This window comes from Plecotus auritus (assembly GCF_963455305.1).
Source record: "Plecotus auritus genome assembly, chromosome: 5".
Lineage (NCBI taxonomy): Eukaryota > Metazoa > Chordata > Mammalia > Chiroptera > Vespertilionidae > Plecotus > Plecotus auritus.
This window is the reverse complement of record NC_137776.1, coordinates 108,234,199-108,252,803: the sequence shown is the minus strand read 5'-3', so window position 1 is coordinate 108,252,803 and position 18,605 is coordinate 108,234,199. Positions and strand designations below refer to the sequence as shown.

The 18,605-nt window shown below is 44.8% G+C and overlaps 1 protein-coding gene across 5 annotated transcripts in view; it reads left to right on the top strand.

The window, feature by feature from the left end:
• Positions 1-11,536, top strand: part of ERCC6L2 (ERCC excision repair 6 like 2) — a gene marked incomplete at its 3' end in the record, with an annotated part of 132,051 nt that extends 120,515 nt beyond the window's left edge. For all 5 annotated transcript variants that reach the window (XM_080671041.1, XM_080671043.1, XM_080671042.1 and 2 more), the window contains 2 exons: positions 3,230-3,396; positions 9,717-11,536. In XM_080671041.1, coding sequence (XP_080527167.1) covers positions 3,230-3,396; positions 9,717-10,683 — 1,134 coding nt within the window. The remainder of the gene's footprint in view (positions 1-3,229; positions 3,397-9,716) is intronic.
• Between the last annotated feature and the right edge of the window lie 7,069 nt (positions 11,537-18,605).

The following is an 18,605-nucleotide window of genomic DNA, read 5'->3' as shown; positions in this document are numbered from 1 at the left end:
ACTAAGTTATAAATTATACTCTAACAATGTCAAGCTTTCTAAAATACTTATTAGTAGAAATACTTATACAAATACTGCACAAAGTTCTTATATTCATAATGTCTTTCTTATTATTAAAACTGTAAATCTTAAGAAGTAAACTTTCATCAGAATCAAAGAATATAGAGGTGCTTTCTCAAGGCAAATCTTGATGGGTAATTTTGAAGAAACTTTTTAAGAAAAAGAACAATTAGGGGATTTTGCAAAAACTGGAATTTCTGCTTCATGTTATGATCACAAAATTTCCTATCAATATAGACATAGTGTTCCAGATTTTGGCCATTTTAAACCATGGGGGAAAGAGGAGTATATTTATTTTGCTTTCTTGAGCAAGCAAACTCATCTAAATTCCTAATCCAGCTCATTTTACTGAATTTTTCGTTACTTGAGTCTTCATTACTGTTGCTACTTTATGGTGTTGCCTCCATATCATAGTGTTGTAGCTTTGACATATGTAGTAATGAATGAGTTTGAGTCCAATTCACAAAACCAGAATCTTTTCATCTTGGCCACAGGCCTTGTGCTTTGCTTTATAATAAACTACAATTGCAATTGCACTATGGCACTATTTTCCTTATATTAGTTTTAAAGGATTGTAAAGAAATCTATTATAAAGGTTTGCATCTGTGTTGTAATAGATACTATTGTAAAGGATACTATTTTACTATAAAGTAGTGAACCAACTTTTATATCAAGAGCACGAAATGTTTATTAAATGAACAAAATTTTGTTTCACAGCCTCCTTTCAGTAAAGTGTTAAAGTACCTACTAAAATGGAAATCTGAGCCATTGAGCTCATGTGAGAGATGAATGCTTTTTCCTTTTCAATATTGTGTAAAATAATGAGGTTTTAAAATCCTATATAATAAAGAGCTAATATGCTAATTAGACCGAACAGCAGAACGACCGCTGGACAACATTCTGGATGAAGCTGGGGCTGTGAGGTCTGGCCAAGGCTGCAAGGGGCTACGAGGGCCAGTCGAGGCAGCCGGAGCTGCAAGGGCCTAGCCCCTTGCATGAATTTCGTGCATCAGGTCTCTAGTGTGTAATAAGTGGCCAAAATAAAAAGATCCACATGTCTGATAAGTATGGTTAGAAAGGCTGAATTTTCCTGGAGTTTATAAAATTAATTTATGAAAAATGTATCTATATAAAATATGAGCTTTGTAATGCTTCCAGAGTGAAAAAGACCCCTCGTAATCATGTAAATAACTAAAAATTGCCATTTCCTGGCACGATTTCTCCATGGCTTCAGAAATTGCAGTATATGAGGAGGGAGTGTTCTTGGTTGGCACAGTTCGTTCTCTTTCAGTTTACTCCCTTTATCCTTATGCAAACATTCCCATCTCTCCCTATAATAATGGATAGCTTTTTTTCAGAGATCATCTAAAATAATGAGTCTTTTTATGAGGAACTTTTAACATTCATCTTGTTTTCTTGTGATGTAAAATAAATGCTTCAAATCTCTTTCAAACTTATCTTTAAAGATCAGCATTTTCCTCTCCTTATCAATAATTTTTTAAGATTTAATAAATTATATTTAGAAAAAGTACTTTCAACATGGTGTTTGTTCATATGAATCACGGTAGATTTTGAAAGAAGTCTATTTTCATTAGAAATGGTTTGCTATTAACAGACAGATAGTTAGCTCTTACTAGAGGCCTGGTGCACAGATTCATGCACTGGTGGGGTCCCTCGGCCTGGCCTGTGGGGATCGGGCTGAAACCGGCTCTCCGGCATCCCCCGAGGGATCCCGGATTGCGAGAGGGTGCAGGCAAGGCCAAGGGACCCCACTGGTGCACGATTGGGACCTGGGAGAGACCGCCAGAGGCCTCCAGGGTGTGTCCGGCCTGCCTGTCTCACCCAGTCCCGATAGGGGCCAGCCGGCCAGGGAGGGACCATGGGAGCGCTCCAGGGCATGTCAGGCCCATCTCGCCCAGTCCCAATTGGCTGGATCCCAGCAGCAAGCTAACCTACCAGTCAGAGCGTCTGCCCCCTGATGGTCAGTGGGCGTCATAGTGACTGGTCAACAGTTGAATGGTCAGGCACCACAGTGGTCGGCAAACTCATTAGTCAACAGAGCCAAATATCAACAGGACAATGATTGAAATTTCTTTTGAGAGCCAAATTTTTTAAACTTAAACTTCTTCTAACGCCACTTCTTCAAAATAGACTCGCCCAGGCCGTGGTATTTTGTGGAAGAGCCACACTCTCTCAAGGGGCCAAAGAGCCGCATGTGGCTCGCGAGCCGCGGTTTGTCAACCACTGACTTAGCATATTAGGCTTTTATTATATAGGATGTTTTGTCTTATATTCAGTTTATTTCAGTAAAATGAACCTCAATATAAGTTAAAGAGATAAATAATTTATTTTTAAAAGAAAAATCTATATGTGCCATCGTTTTAAAAAACTAGGCTTGTCGCCCAGCCAGTGTGGTTCTGTGGATGACCATCAGCCCATGAACCAAGAGGTCTCTGGTTCAATTCCTAGTCAGGGCACATTCCTGGGTTGCAGGCTCTTGTTTTTTTTTTGAGCACTTCAGCTCCCCCTCACACTACTATCTTAGGCACCTAGAGATGTTCCTTTCTTAGTTTTAAACTCAAATATAATTTTATTGTCAAATTGTATCCAGTATTTCTTTTTGGGGAAGGGGATGGTAACTTTCCACATATTTACTATACCATCTTGTCAGGGAAATTGCAGCCATATAGTTTAAATGGCCCACTCTTTTTAACAGTTATGTTAACCAAATAACCCATAGTCTGTAAATTAAATATGATTCTATCTATAATTTCAATTAACTGTAGTTAGCATCTTTAAGTCACTAAATATTCTTGTAACCCAGTAGGTAAAGTGGGATTTGTGAAAATGTTGTCTTATTTAATTATCACATAAAGATTATGATTTTTTTCAATTTGACTACTTACACTATTTACATAAAAAATAATTTTGAGAAAAATTACCAAATTAAGAATTTTAAATATCCCATTTTTATGCCATTATTTAAATAATCATTAATTTTCATTCTTATTTAGGATAGTGGATATCAGCATGTGTATCATAACATCTTCTGATAATAATATCAGTTGGAGATTATATATTTGATTATTGAAAACATAACACAGTCTCCTCATTTGACAAAAAATTACTATTTTTTGAGACCTTATTTTGCTTCCTTCCCTTTTTTCAGACATATAGAGACAAAACGACACATACTAAAGAAGTTCAACAAGCAAGTGAAGGAGGCGTTTCATGTCCCCTTTACATTGCACACCCTGTGAGCCAGAAGAAGAAGAAAGTCTACCGTACAGACCAGACCACCTTCCTACTGGGAGAAACACCAAAAGGGGTTCGCAGGTATGTCACCTATGACAACACTGAATTCTAAGAGCGATTCTCAAAGGAAATACAACTCCTTAGTAGAACAAACACATTATTTTAATGTTAGCCATACCTGGCATCTGAATATTTCAGAAAAAATCTGAATTTGTACAATTTAAAAAATAAATTCCAATGTTTTAGATGTTTTTAGAAAGCTAATCTCTGAATTGATAAAAAAGGAAATCACTTTATGTAGGTAAATGAAATACGTAAGTGTATTATATTCATTCGCTTATTAAATATCTGTTGAACACCTAATATGTACCCAGGCATTGTGCTGGGTGCTGAATTTACAGTGTGTAAAAAAAAAAAAAAGGACAGAGTTTATAGTGCAGTGGGATGGGGGTTGGCATTGCATAAATTTCAAAAGTAAAAATAACATAAATAAGTAATTATATAATGGTACACTTGTTATGAGACGGGAAGGGTCAGGCCTCCTTGATGGAGAAAATGGGATCAGGAGGGGTGTAACTACCTTTTTCTTGGGTGGTCTTGGAAGACTGCACTACACAAGTGACATTTACCGTGAGACCTGAAGGATAACTGGGCAAAGAACCAGAATAAGAACATCCCTGTGGAGGGAAGAGGTTTGATGTATTTGAGGAACTGAGAGAAGACTAGTGCACTCAGTACATAATAAATGAAGGAGCGAGTGGCATGAGATGAAGGGAGAGATGTAGATGGAGCTGGAGGATGCAGAGCCTGGTGGGTTGTGGGGAAGGTTTGGATGTTGTTCCAAGTGCAGTGGAAGGCTGTTGAAGCAGGATAGTATCTGATGTATGTTTCTAAAACATTGTTCCAGCTTCTTTGTGGAAGAGGGCATCATGGACTAGGGGAGACCAGAAAGAACTAATTAGACTTGTGATGGTGGTTTGCAATAGGGTGGTTGCCATGGAGAAACAGCTAAATGAATGTGTTTGGTGTTGGGCTGGTTGCTGAGAAAGGGAGAAGACAGAATAACTCCCAACTTTCTGTCTTGAGCAACAAGTTGGTTTTACTGAACCAGGAAAACTAAGAGAGAAACAAGTTTGGAGTTTAAAACAAAACACAAAACAGGAGTTCTCTTAGGCTCATATTAAATTTGAGGTTCTATGAAAGTGTTGAATAGGCAATGGATTGCTCTTCTGGGATCTTGAGACTAGGATCTAAATTTAGAATCTGCATAGAGATTATAAATGGTGTTTGGAGCCCTGGGACTGAAGAGCACAGGAAGGGAGCACGGAGGCGAGGAGGAGCCCCAGGACTGAGCCTGGAGGTAAAGGCGGCGTGTTGAGTAGCACACAGGCACAGTGAGGCCCGGAAGTCCCAGAGAAAAGGAGGGAGCTCTTACCTGAATCAAATGTTGTGGGGAGTGCCCCTGGAGTGGGCAGTAGAGAACACACTGGCTGCTCGGACCTGAGCAGTCTGAGTAGACAGTGCTGGGATGAGGTGGGCAAACAGTGAGTGGCCAGACCCGGGACAGCTCTTTAAGTTGGAATTTGAAATGTAGCCGCAGCAGGAGGGCATTGTGAGACCAAGGGCAGGTATAAATATTTCTCTCTTTTCCGTGTCCAGCACAGCTAGAGAGCAGTCCAGTTCCTAAGTAGGGGCAGCTGGGGTTTGAGAAAATGAAAGAAAGAGACAGATACAGAGATAGAAGAAAAAAGCTGGGGCCAGGTGGGACAGCTGTCCTCTGATGGAGAGACAGTGACCCAGAGCGATACAGCACATTTATTTTATACAGCAAAATACCAGGGAGTTTTACTAAAGCCCAAGATGAGATTATGTGCATTCTTGTAACTTCTCTGTAATCGTCACTTCTGGGTGGGCCTGGATAATCGTGTTTGTTCCTGGTGCTTGGCTGGATTTAGATAATGAAACCCACCCTCTCGCGCCTGAGCTGAAGGTCAGGCTGACAACACACCTGCCTCTGGCAAGGTATGTTTCCAGGGCATGGCTCTGCCAGGCACCGCTGGATTCAGATGACAATCAGCTCAGGGGCCTTTCCCAGGTGCTCTCTACAGTTAGGTTTTTTTTTTAATTGGTAAGATAATAGAACCTGTGTGTGTGTCCAGGAAACAGACAAATAGGGAAAAGAGAGATCATGCCAGAGTGAATGAAAAGAGTGAAGTGCTGGAGGCAGGAGAGGGTAGGATCTAGGCCACTGGCCAAATGCAGTCTTTGCGAGGCCTTAACAGAGAAGAGGCTAAGATGGGCACAGATACAGTGATATTTCCTCAGTTAAAGGACAATTAAAGTCATCAGTTCAAAGGGAGAGAGATTTAGGGAGAAGAAAGTTGTGAAAGAGAGCATTTATAAAGTAGAAAAGCAAGCTTAGGGGGACTAGCCTTCCTGGGCAATGCCGAGTCCCCGTTTGAGAGCAATTCCAGTAACACTCAGCGTAACTGACTGCATCCTGATGGAAGCAGCCTCCTCGCAGAGGGGCCGAGTGCAGGCAAGGGCCCGGGATGCTGCGAAGGCAACGGCCTCGGGCAGCTGCTGAGGCACTACCAAGCCTTGGATAAATAACAGTCTTCATACATAAATATTAGAAAGACCAGGAGAGTGGATTTGGAGATGATTAATAAAATAATCAACTACCTTGGTTGCTTCACATGAAGTGAAAACTGGACCCTTTTAAGAGCATGCTGTTGCTTTCCAGCAAGGACATGAGCAGTTTCCAGGACAGAAATTTGGAAGCTTGTGTTTGTTTATTAAATATTCTGTTGGCCGCAAGCATGGCTGCTGATCAGCCAGAGTTTGTACCTGGATTTGGAACAGTAAGGACTGGGGTGGGGAGGACATAACCACACTACCCCTAAGGCCACAGCCATGAGGTGCAGTGAGGATTGCCACTAAGATCAAAGGAAACAAACTTTATAGAGCCTGGTGGGAGTGGCAAAAGTAAGCTCTATTTACACACATTTTTAAACATTTTACCCTCAGGATTCTGTTATGTGCAAAATTCAAACTGACATTGGCATACGGACCCCTCGTGAGTTTTCAGCCTGGTCCTTGGCAGTTTCTCTACCCTTCTGTACCCCAGGGCAGGGCTTCTCTCCCTGGAAGGCCTCACCCTTCGTCTTCGCCTGACTGGCCTCAGGTGACAGCAGAGAAACCTTCCCCACCCCCGGGCCCACTGCCAGTCACTGGTTAGGTCCCCTCTGGGCGCTGCACTGGCCCCGCCATGGGATTTCCCACTCTGCTCGGGTTTGACCTTCAGAAAGCCCTGGAAGACAGGGAACTAGGGTTTGTTCTGTTGTACAGTTCCTACCCCAGTGCCTAGCACATAAGAGGGTTCTATACATATTTGTTGAATGAATAAATGAATGTTTTAAGGAAATAGTATATAAGATATAGATGTAATTCTAAAACTTGGGGACTTTGAGTCACATGCTGCAATACCATCTATGGCCTTTGTTTAAAGGAATGTTTACAAACATTGGGCTCTCTTGACTCATGGCCCAGACTCCACATCAGCAAAGTGATACCCTCCGTCATCCTTAGTCTGCTCGGGGCACCCTAACAAATTACCACAGACTGGAGTTTAAATGGCAGACGTTTCTCACAGTTCTGGGAACTCCAAGATCAAGGTGCCAGTTGATTTGGTTCATGGTGAGGGCTCTCTTCCTGGCTTCCAACAGCCACCTCCTCACTGTGTCTTCTCATGACACAAAGAGAGCTCTCTGGTGACTGCTTATGACCTCGTTTAACCATAGTTACCTCCTAAAGGCTCTATCTCCAAATTACTCACCCAGGACTGCTTAGGGCTTCAACATATGACTTGTGGGCTGGGGGGAGACACAGCTCAGTCCATAGCATCCTCACCTAGGAAAAGGAGCAGTCTAGTGCCCAGGTCCCAAGATAACCTTTGTGCCTCCATCTCACCAGGGCTCCAGAAGGGCCATTTCCTACACATGCATATAGCAGCTTTAATTAGTATCTTATACTAAGCATGAAACTCACTTCTTTAAATAGCATCTCACCGCCTTGCCCAGTGCCAGTCTATTTTTCCCTAATATTTGAAGTGACATATGTCATTTTATTGTTGCGTGTGTGTGTTAGTTTTTCAATTACAGTTGACATTCAATATTATATTAGTTTCAGGTTGACAGCATAGTGTTAGACATTTATATAACTTATGAAGTGAAATCTCCAATAAGTCTAGCACCCACCTGGCACCATACATAGTTATTACAGTATTATTGACTATATTCCCTGTGCTGTACTTTACATCCCTGTGACTATTTTGTAACTGCAAATCGGTACTTTTTAATCTCTTCAGCTTTTCCACCCAGCCCCCAAAGCCCCTCTCCCATCTGGCAACCATCAGTTTGTTCTCTGTGTCTATGAGTCTATTTCTGTTTTGTCTCTTTTTGTTTTTTAGATTCCACATAGAAGTGAGGTCATCTGGTATGTGTCTTTCTCTGTGTGACTTATTTCACTTAGCATAATACCCTCTAGGTCCCTCCATATTGTTACAAATGGTAAAGTTTCTTTCTTTTTTATAGCTGAGTAATATTCCATTGTCTATATGTACCACATCTTCTTAATCCAATTATCTATTGATGGATACTTAGGTTGCTTCCATGTCTTAGCTGTTATAAATAATGCTGCAATGCACATAGGGATGCATATATTAGTGTCTGGGATTTCTTCAAATAAATACCCAGAAGCGAAATTGCTAGGTCATAAGATAGTTCTATTTTTTAATATTTTGAGGAACCTGCATACTGTTTTCCATAGTGATTACACCAGTTTGCAATCTCAACAACAGTGAAGGAGGGTTCCCTTTTCTCCACATCCTCACCAACACTGTTGTTGCTTTATTGATGATAACCATTGTGACAGGTGTGAGGTTATCTGGTGACTGCTTATGACCTGGTGGGAGCTCATTATGGTTTTAATTTGCATTTCTTTGATGATTAGTGACTTTGAGCATCTTTTCATATGTCTGTTGGCCATCTGTATGTCCTCTTTGGAGAAATATCTATTTGGGTCCCCTGCCCATTTTTAAATTGGATTCTTTTGGGTTTTTGGTGTTGAGTTGTATGAGTTCTTTATAAATATTGGATATTAACTCCTATCAGATGTATCATTGGTGAATATCTTCTTCCATTCAGTAGGTTGTCTTTTTGTTTTATTAATGGTTTCCTTTGCTGTGCAAAAACTTTTGAGTTTGATGTAGTTCTATTTGTTTATTTTTTGTTTTCCTTGCCCAAGGAGACATATCCAAAAAAAACTATTGCCATAAGCAATGTCAGAGAGTTACTGCCTATGCTTTCTTCTAGGGGTTTGATAGTTACAGATATCACATTTCAGTGTTTAATCCATTGTGAGTTTATTCCTGTGTACAGTGTAAGAAAGTGGTCTAGTTTCATTATTTGCATGTATCTGTCCAGTTTTCCCAACACCATTTATTGAATAGACTGTCTCTACCCCATTGTATATTTTTGCCTTCTTTGTCACCTATTAATTGACCATATAGGCATGGGTTCATTTCTGGGCCCTCAGTTCTGTTCCATTTATCTATGTGTCTGTTTTAAGCTAGTAACACATTGTTTTGATTACTATGACCTTCTAGTAGTTTGTCTTCAAGTAATGTGATACCTCAAACTTTGTTCTTGTTTCTCAAGATCCTTATGGCTATTCTGTGTCTTTTGTGGTTCCATATACATTTTAGGATTATTCGTTCTAGTTCTGTGGGGGAAAGAATAGCACCTCACCTTTTAGTTTAGCTGTCTATACTGAAATCGGACCAATTAGGGGAAGAAAGAATTTAGGTTTATAGTTTAGAACTTTTGTTTAGGCTCATCAAAAAGTTGTGTGAAATTCTATGCTGTATTTGTGTGGAAGAAGGGGGAAAAGGACAGAGAAGTAAAAAATTCTTTTTTTTTTCAGAATGTTTTCTTTTCTATTTATTAAGACCCTTCTTTGACAGTTTTATTTTATGGAACTTGAATGCAATATAGATTTTCAAATACAGATTATATGAATTATGATTCTCATGTCAGTCATAAATTGGCTGACTGGAAGAGTAGTGTGCCAGGATCTCATAATTCCCAGGAAATACCTAATAGTATAAATCAGAATAATTTTTAAAGTTGGTGATTTCATGAGCTAAAATACTTTTTTCACTAGTATAAGGAAATAAGTCACATTCTGCTAGTGTAAAATGCACTTTTATTATGGAATTAAGGTAATATATACTAAAGGAATAAGTTTGTTTTGTTTCTACATTTCATGTCATGATGACAAGTTTTTTAGAAATAAAACGTAATAAAAATAACCACTAGTTTTGTTCATTAAATCTTCAGAAAACAATTTGAAGAAATGGCTTCTTATTTTAATTTGTCTTCTGTGAAGGAATTTGCTCAACATATAACTAATGCCACATCAGAAGAACGACAGAAAATGCTAAGAGACTTTTATGCTTCTCAGTATCCAGAGGTCAAAGACTTTTTTGTGGATTCTGCTGCAGGACTCATTAAACCTGCCCACGAGTCAGGAAAGAGAGTCAGGAATAAGTCTGAAAAGAGAGAGTCTTCTATAAAAGAAAAGCTGCCAGATTCCAAAACTTTGTCATTTAGAGATTCTATCAAAAAAAAATCTCAAATTTGCAGCCCAAAAACATATACAGGAAAATCAGTTAAGCCTCAAAGTCACGGTTTCTGTAGAGAAGAGCTGCTTTCTAACAATGCAGAAACTCCGAAATTACCTATAAGCTCTGCCCAAGGGACTGACAATGAAAAACACGGCCAAGTATCCAAAGGTCCTACAGCGTCCGGGTCCCTGAACAGTAAGTCTGAAGCATGTGAGAGAAGGTTAGAAAATACCATAAAAGACCAGCAGGACCTCACAAGAATAGGCATTTCAAGAAATGAACCCTTTTTCGAAATGGAAAACAAAAAGATAAAAAATCCAGTGTTAGAAAAGATTTCTGTGGTAGGCTTACTGGGTGACACCTCTATTCTTGATGACCTCTTTAAAAGTCACGGGAACAGTCCCACACGACTGCCAAGGAAAATTCTTTCAGGGCCCATGGCAAAGGCAAAACAGAGACCAAAAGACTTCTGGGACATCCTGAATGAGCAGAATGACGACAGTCTCAGCAAACTCACCGACTTGGCAGTGATAGAGACTCTGTGTGAAAAAGTGCCCCTGGCTGCACCCTCCAGCATAGAGGAGCGAGAAACTTCGCTTTGGAAATCAAATGAGAACTTTTTGTGGAAAAAAGTAAATTCAAGTGATACCGATGAAAACACAACCAAAACGCAAGAATAGTGTATGAAAGTACAAACTTCTGCCATCAGTGTTTGCAACACTCTTTCACCCTCATTATGTTAACTTGAACACACTTGTCAACATATATTTTTATTAAACTCTTACTCTAGGGTCATTTTTTAAGTCAAAAATGTTATCATGTATTTGCTTTCCTTGATATCTTACTTGATCTTTTTAAAATTATGATTTTATTAATGTGATTTATTATAAAATGTGATTTTATTTATAGAATAAAAATTAATGTTATTCCATAAGCCTCTTAGGCAATAGAAACAATTCTGTATTTACCAGGAGACCTAGGCATCTCTCTTGCTGAGTCATTATGTGACTTTGGAGAAGTCACACTCCCTGCTTTATAGCTGTTTCCCAATGTGAAAGGTGGAAGGGTCGAATTTGATCAAGATGGGCATCCTTCTAGTTTAAGAAGCTTTGGTTTACTCTCCCAGATCCCATTAAATCGTAGGCCAGATGATGTTCACCCCCTGCCCAAATCAAGTGTACATTGAGGTGTTTCTTACTAACAGTTGGAAAATTATTACGTTAACTGTTTTCCTTTACCCTCAGTATCATGACTACTGTTGTTAAATTACTGTAGGTGACAATAATTACTAGGACTGAATATGTGGTATTATGTTAAAGTAGTAAGTTTATAACTGCTCAAAATCAAAGGGTTAATGTGTAACTTTACCATATGAGATATGATGCTGAAGTGGTATGATTATTACCTTAGCCCCAGGATGTCACTGTCTCAACTTTTCATACAACTACTAGGATCTAATCACTGTAAAGCTTTGCAGAGTACTTTTGTATTTCTTAAGTATAAAGAAATGAGTAAATATTTTATTTGAAACTTATATCCTGTTGGATTTAACTTAATATGGTGTACACCAGTGGAATGTGCTCATTGCTGAATTCCTTCATTGGAAGCATTCGCTCAGCCCGAGTGGACTGTGCTAGGAGCCCCAGAGGTCCAGGTGCAGCGCTGCTCCGGGTGACAGAGGGGACCCTGTCTGTGAAGCCTGGTCGGGCTGGCACCTGGCAGCTGACACCTGCAGCTTCTCTGACCACATTCAGATGCAACGTATCAGCTTCCCCCACTGAGCTCTCAGGCTGATTGGCGGGCGTTTCCAGAAAAGGGCGGTGAACCCGGCAGTGGTAGTGCTCCAGGGTCCCTGTCACTGTATGGAGGGGAGAGGACTTCAGAGGACCCGGGGTGAGGAGCCGCTGCTCAGAAATGACCAAAAAAAGTCAGAAAGAAATCTCTCCTCCAGGGACTGAGCAGCCGAGTATGTTTTTTGCTAGGGCAATGTTGAGGGCTGTGAAATATATTTTACATCAGAGCAGTAAATAAGTGTTCATACAGACATATGATTGAGGGGAAAGGTTTATGAAACCATATTTACCCTTAAGGCATGCAGCATACTTGGGTATTTTCTCCTCGATTGCACTTTTGGCTCTTGTACATGCGTGTGTGTGTGTGTGTGTGTGTGTGCGTGCTCATTTCATGACCCAATAATGATTGAGAACCACAGTTTGAAAAATCATTGTTTTGGGTTATGTAAAGTTTTTTTCTTCAGGGTGAGGGTGTTTTTTTGGGGGGGAGGGCATGTTTTGTTTTGTTTTGTTTTGCTACTTGCAGCTGAGTTGTGTCAACTTATCATCTGCTACATTTCACCACCCAGGTGCTTGCTACAAAATGAATGTTTGCAGTGTGCTAGACTTGACATAAATGTTCTCGGCCCCATGCGATCCATTGTACATGGAGCTCAGATAAGCAAATAGAAGCCTCTTCATCTCAGTGTATATAACAGATGGTACAGTTCAGGCATTTTAGTAAAAGTGTGTCTTTCATAATATAAAATACCTTTAAATTTTGTACATGGACATGACCATACAATCATAAAATTCTCATAAGAATATTAGCTCTATACTCTTCAAATATTAAAGAAATTGTCATCAGAAATAGTTAAAATGGGAGCAAACGTACAGACCTGGAGTTTAAATTACTTTCCGGCAGTTGCCAGCAAAAGGTCTGTCTGTCATCACTATCACGCAGCAGCAGTGCCACGCAGGGTGCAGGCCCCGTGTGAGAAGCCAGCTGGAAGGCTCCAGAAGGCACTGTGCAGCAGTGGGAGATCTGGGTCACCTCGAACCTGGGAGGCCACTGAGGTGACAATACGAATCCTTCCTGCCACACATTGTTGTGCCACCAGGTTCTGCCAACTAAATAGGTGGCCCCGGGCAAACCCTGGGGCTTCTCTCAGCCTCAGTTTTCCCTTTATATCTGAGAGGGACTGAATTAGTGGTATTCGAGCCTTTTTTTTCAAGCAGTTGAACTCTATCTTAATTGGAAGCTCAACTATTTAAAGCAATTAAAATGGAGCTCTTTGGGTTCAAGGAGTATCTCTGTGGCTCCATGAAGCACTAGTTTGAAAACCACAGGGATGAGTTCATTACTAAAAACCTTCCAAATTAAATTTTGTGCATCTATTTGCCACAATATGTCTTTTTTACTTCTCTTTAAAGCACTGGTAGTTTCTGGCTGCTAGCACTCCACACATTGTTTTTTTTTTTAATCCTCTCTTGAGGATATGCTTTTGGACTTGAGAAAGTTGATGTGAGAAGCATTGATCAGTTGCCTCCTGTATGTACGTGCCCTGAAGATGGAACTCACAACCTAGACATGTGCCCTGACCTGGAATTGAAGCCGAAACTTCTGGTGTACGGGATGCCGCTCCAACCAACTGAGTCACCTGGCCAACACTCAACACAGTTATTAATATTGGAAACTGAGGCAAGATATTGAGAGGCTTTTGCACTTGAATTCATCAGGGTTCCCTTAAGCCCTGAAACACTTCTTTGATTAAATTACCATGGGCAGGTAGGTGGCTGCCCTTTGTTCAAGGCCTAGGAGCCTTGGTTTGCAGAGACAAGCTGGTGAAGGACTTCTGATCACTCCACAGAAAACGAGAAAGCCACGTGCCGCGTAGGGTTGTTTTTAAAGTTCAATGTGTGCAATTTTTAAATTCTGAAGTTATCTTTCCTGTATATTGAAATAACCCTGTTTTAATGACATGATCATCATTTTTAGTCTTTTTCACTGTCCTCACCTGATATAAAAGTTAATAACCATATGTGAATTCCCAAAAGTTTTTTGACATTCACTAGGCTTTAAAATCCAAAAGAGTGGGATCGCTGCCTGCCCCAGAGGCCATTTTTGAACATACCAGGGTGAAAATGGAGCTCCGTGTTCACTATGTCATAAGCACAGTCAACAGTGAGTCTGGAACCACCAAGGAAGTCGCATGGCTTTCCAAGAGCCCAGAGTGCCAAGTGCTTTCAGGCGCCTCACCTCGTTCTCTTTTAATCATCATTGATGTGTCTTATTTCCCAGTTCCACCCCTGCCTGCTTCTGCAGTGTTCCACTCGCAGGGCTTCTGGGAGGCCTTGAACGGGAGGTGGTAAGCTCAGGAACACGTCTTGGCACTGGTGACCTGCATGTAGCCTATGTGACAGCCCTAACACTGTCCCCCCTCCTCCCCCACACGTATTCCATGTGGTTGTGGCAGTGGGAAAAGCAGCTCACTTTTCTCTAAGGGCAACCACCGCTGCAGAGTTTTAAGTATGAACAGCCCTTGGGGCATTTACTCTTTGCCCCTCGGGGGAAAGATTCAGATTGGCCCTCCCTTGGGGAGTCAGAGGCTATACGAGCCCAGCCCCAAGGGCAAGGCCAGCCTCCTGCCCAGGCTTTTCAGCGCACCACCAGGCCATCCCAGGAGATTCCAGTACGGGAGCTGAGGGTCAGCCCTGGACCCAGTTTTATTTTGAAGCTTCACAACAACTCCGATCGGCTACTTTGTCTAAGACTTTGTCACTGGTTGACCTTCTCCCTGCTTCCGAGCCCGTCCCAGCCCCGTGCGAGGCCAGCGGACATGCCCTGAGCCCGACTGGAGCCACTCTGCTTTTCCAAGCCCCAGCGTTGTTATGGTCCCGTAAAAATATCCACACACAGCCTTGTTTCTCTAACTAGACTTCAGCATAGACTTGGTTTGCTTTGTGGCAGGTTAACGAATTATGGTGGTTATATTTAGCCTCTAAATGTCCAAATTTAAGACCAGTCTTAATTATATGAATATGATGCCTTTCTGTCACTGACACTGATGATGTCCAGTTGACTTTTTTGTTTGTTTATTTGTGTTTTTCCTCATCAGAGGACCGTCCCCACCCCACCCTACCCCCATGGCTGGTTCCATGTGATGTTTGCAAGGGAGAGAGAGAAACATCATTCATCCACTGCCTCCCAACCAGGACCAGGGATCAAACCTCAACCTGGGGATGTGCCCCGACTGGGAATCAGACCCTTAAACTTCAGGTGCATAGGACAGCGCTCCAGCCAACTGAGTGACACCTGCCAGCGCCCAGTTGACATTCTTGCTTGGTTATGCACTGCTCTCTCTCATAGTTAGAAACCAAGAATGCATCTTTCTGTAGACATCAATTTGGCTACCTAAATGCCCCCCGCCCCCATCTCATTGAAAGAAATAACCGAGACTATATTCTTTTAGCTTATCTAAGGGGGAAAGTATGCATCTCTGAATTTCCTGTTTCTCAGGAAACTCTAGTAAGTCATCTTGTCAAACTAAAGCATGAATTAGTGGCCCCCAAATATCTTTTACCTTTGGATTTTATTTTATCTAAAGTGAGACATGCTTATGGACTGAAAGACTTCAAGAGAAGGCTCATGATAGCTAATTCATAGTTTTGTCTTTCCTGAAACTATTATAAAAGCATTGATCAAAACTCTTACTTTTTCAAATCATAAATGCCAACATGTGCTGCATAAGAACCTCTGCTCTCACGTGATCAGACTCCACCTGCCCTGCTCTCCTGCCAGCGCTCTCAGTGCTTGCAATGGCAGACTCTCCCGGCCAGGACTCCCTGCCCTTCTCCCACTGCCAACGCCCTACCTGGCCTGCTGGCAAAGTGCCAGGCTCCTCTGGGTCAGCCTCTGACCCCAAGTGCATCCCTTTCTCCTCAAGCACCCAGGTCACAGATCCCGTGGAGCTCTCAATGTCCAGCAACCTATAGCTTTCCCTTCGCAATCCCTCTCCCCAACACTGCCTCATCCTCAGGCCCCTTTACTCCGCCACCCCCACCCCAGTTTACTAGATCAGTGGTCGGCAAACCGCTCTGTTGACGAATGAGTTTGCCGACCACTGTACTAAATGCCTCACTCTTGCTCCACTTGCGTGGGGAGATCCCATCAGGAAAGTTCAGCGGCTGAGCAAGTGGGAGGAAGCTTGGATACCTGGGGCACGCAGAAGCCAGATGGCCAGCAAGTCGCCTTGGCAGCATTTCCCGGACCTGCCAGAACAAGGCAGAAGCAGCCGCCGGTGGCCCTGGCAGAGGTGCCATGGACCTGAAGGGCGCAGAGCTACCACGCTGCCACGCTGCCCTGCAAGGCCAGCAGCGCCTGCAGTCCCTAGGGCACGCAGTGCGCCCGCCCCAACGGGGAATGTCGGGGCCAACAAGCCCGCTCAGAAGCTGTGTACCCTCAGAGGGCATGTGAGTAAGGGCACAGACCCAGCGAGGCACCCAGGCACGGATGGTGCTCCCTGCGTGCTGGAAGCAGGGTGGGCTGCCAGAGTCCAGGAGGGAAAGGAAAAGGAACATGCTTGGCTGGGGTGGTCAGGAAAGGCCACCCCGAGTCTGGAGGGGTGGGCGGCCAGGCCTGAAAGAACGGGAAGGCCTCTCTGGGCCTCTTGGCCTTTAGAATCCCAGACAGCAGGAATGACTGCGGCTTAGCGGAGAAGGTCCTGGTTTGGAATTGGCCAAATATAAAAAGCCTAACCTCCAAAATGCAGGGGAGGGGGGGCGGCCTAGGCCGGGACACAAAAAGGCGGAGAGAGAGCCAGACCTGGAGTCCTAGGTGGGGGGATCCCCAGCAGCACTGAGACTTCCTGCTGAGTCAGGGGAGTGTGGGGCCCTTCTGCCTTTCCTCCCTCGCCTGTCACTGTGGGATAGTGTGGCCACCAGGAGCTGGCGCAGGCAGAGCTGGAGATCACCGCCCCACCCCAGCCCCGCAGGAGAGCACCTGCTCCTCTGGCTCAGGGTTGTTTCCTCCCTTTGGAGAAAGGAGAAAGGAGAAAGCAGGCTAGTGAAAGGCACAGGAGAGCACACTCCAGAGAGTAGCGGCAAATCTCAGCGCCCCCAAGTCTCCAGGTGCACGGGAAGCGAAGGGGTGCGCTGCTCTCCGCGGGGCCCAGGGGTGTGTCCACTGCGAGCAGGGGAGCGAGGAGGGGCATCCCGTTGTGGGCTTTTGCCTCCCACCGGGTTCCAGGCGCTTGGCGCGTGTGATAATCCCCAACCCCTGGATTTGGGGGTAGGTGCGGGAGTTGGCGGAGGTGATGAGAGGGGCGGATCCTGGGCTGGTGGTGGGCGTTGGGGAAACCCGGGTCGCGATCGGCGGGGCCGGGGAGTCCAGGCTGGAGGTGCGTGGGTTCCTCAGGGGCGCACAGACCCCAGTTAGCAGCGCGCAGCCCGCGAGGGGCTCCGCGCGCGGACACCACTCCGGTCCTGCGGGGTCAGAATTTGGGTTGTGAAAGTCGAGCCCTTCCGCCAGCCGCCACTGGGACTGGTGGGACCGGGCCCAGAGGGTCCCCTCCCCCGCCGGGGGCGCCGTCCCTTCTGGCCACTGAGGGCGTGCCCGGGGTGTGAATGTTGCTATGGCCCGCGGCCGCTGGGGAACCAGCCTCAACCTGATCCCCAGCCCATCCAACTGAGCCCTGGGAGGCAGGAGGCGGAGTGGGAGCTCTGACTGAGGACAGAAAGGGAGGACGGGAAGGAGGGGGGGGGGGGAGGGACGGAGGAAGGGAGGGAGCTCAGCGAGATGGACCTCCTGGCCCGTCCCAAGCGCGTTGTCAGCCAGTGGCTCTGGTCGGCCCCGCTGACACCGGGAAGCTGCGGGTCCATGGAGGAAAGCAGGCCCCAGGTGCATGAAATCTTCCACCTCCAGCCTGAACCCCACTCACCGAGGCCTCTGGGCCTGCTGCGCCGGCCTCAGGTCCTGCCACGGCTCCTGCCCACATCCCCTAAGCCCTTCCCTGCAGCGGCTTCCCTGCCTTCCACTTCCTCCCGCCATCCAAGCTGGTGCCCTCGGCCAAGGGTCCGGCCCCAGCCTGTTCTCAAGCCCTAGAGAGAAGTCTTCAAAATACTCCCCAAATCCCAGGCCCAGGGCCCAGAGTTCTGCCCTCAACCTCCCACCCGGATGCCTGCAGACGCCTTCCTGGTCCTAGGCTTTAGCCTCCACCCTCCCCAATCCGTTCTCCACACTGCTTTCCCCACCGCCCCCCTCTTCTCCAGGAGCAGGAGCAGGAGCAGGAGCAGGAGCAGGAGGAAGCTCCAGGCCTCGGGCTGCACTCGCACTTCCTCGGAGAGCGGCCAGAGCAAGGTGCGGGGGCATGGGCTCAGGGTTATTGAGGACTTACTATGCCACTTGTTACACACTTCGAGTGGGTTTTCTTGCCTAACTGCCCAGTGACCTCTGGGTATTATTATCATCTGTGCTTTACAGGCAGTGCCCTGAGCCTTTCTCCATCACAGCAGCGCCTTCCGCTGGAAGCCCCGCCCTTCCCAGAAAGCAGGGGGGACCACAGCACCTGCTGTGCCTGGAGGCCAGGGGGCAAGGACATCAGTAACTCAGGGGATGGGCAGATGGCTGTCAGGCTGGGTTTGGTCAGGAATTCCTCAGAAGCCCATTGCTCCTCCACCTGCGTGTACTGGGTTAGTGTCCAAGTTCTGGACGGACAAGTCACACAGTGTCTACATTTGGCTCCTCCCGGTGCTCACCTGACAGCCTCTGCTGCCCTCCTCTTCCTGGGCAGCATCCCGGAGACACCGCAGGGTCCCAACCCCCAGACAGA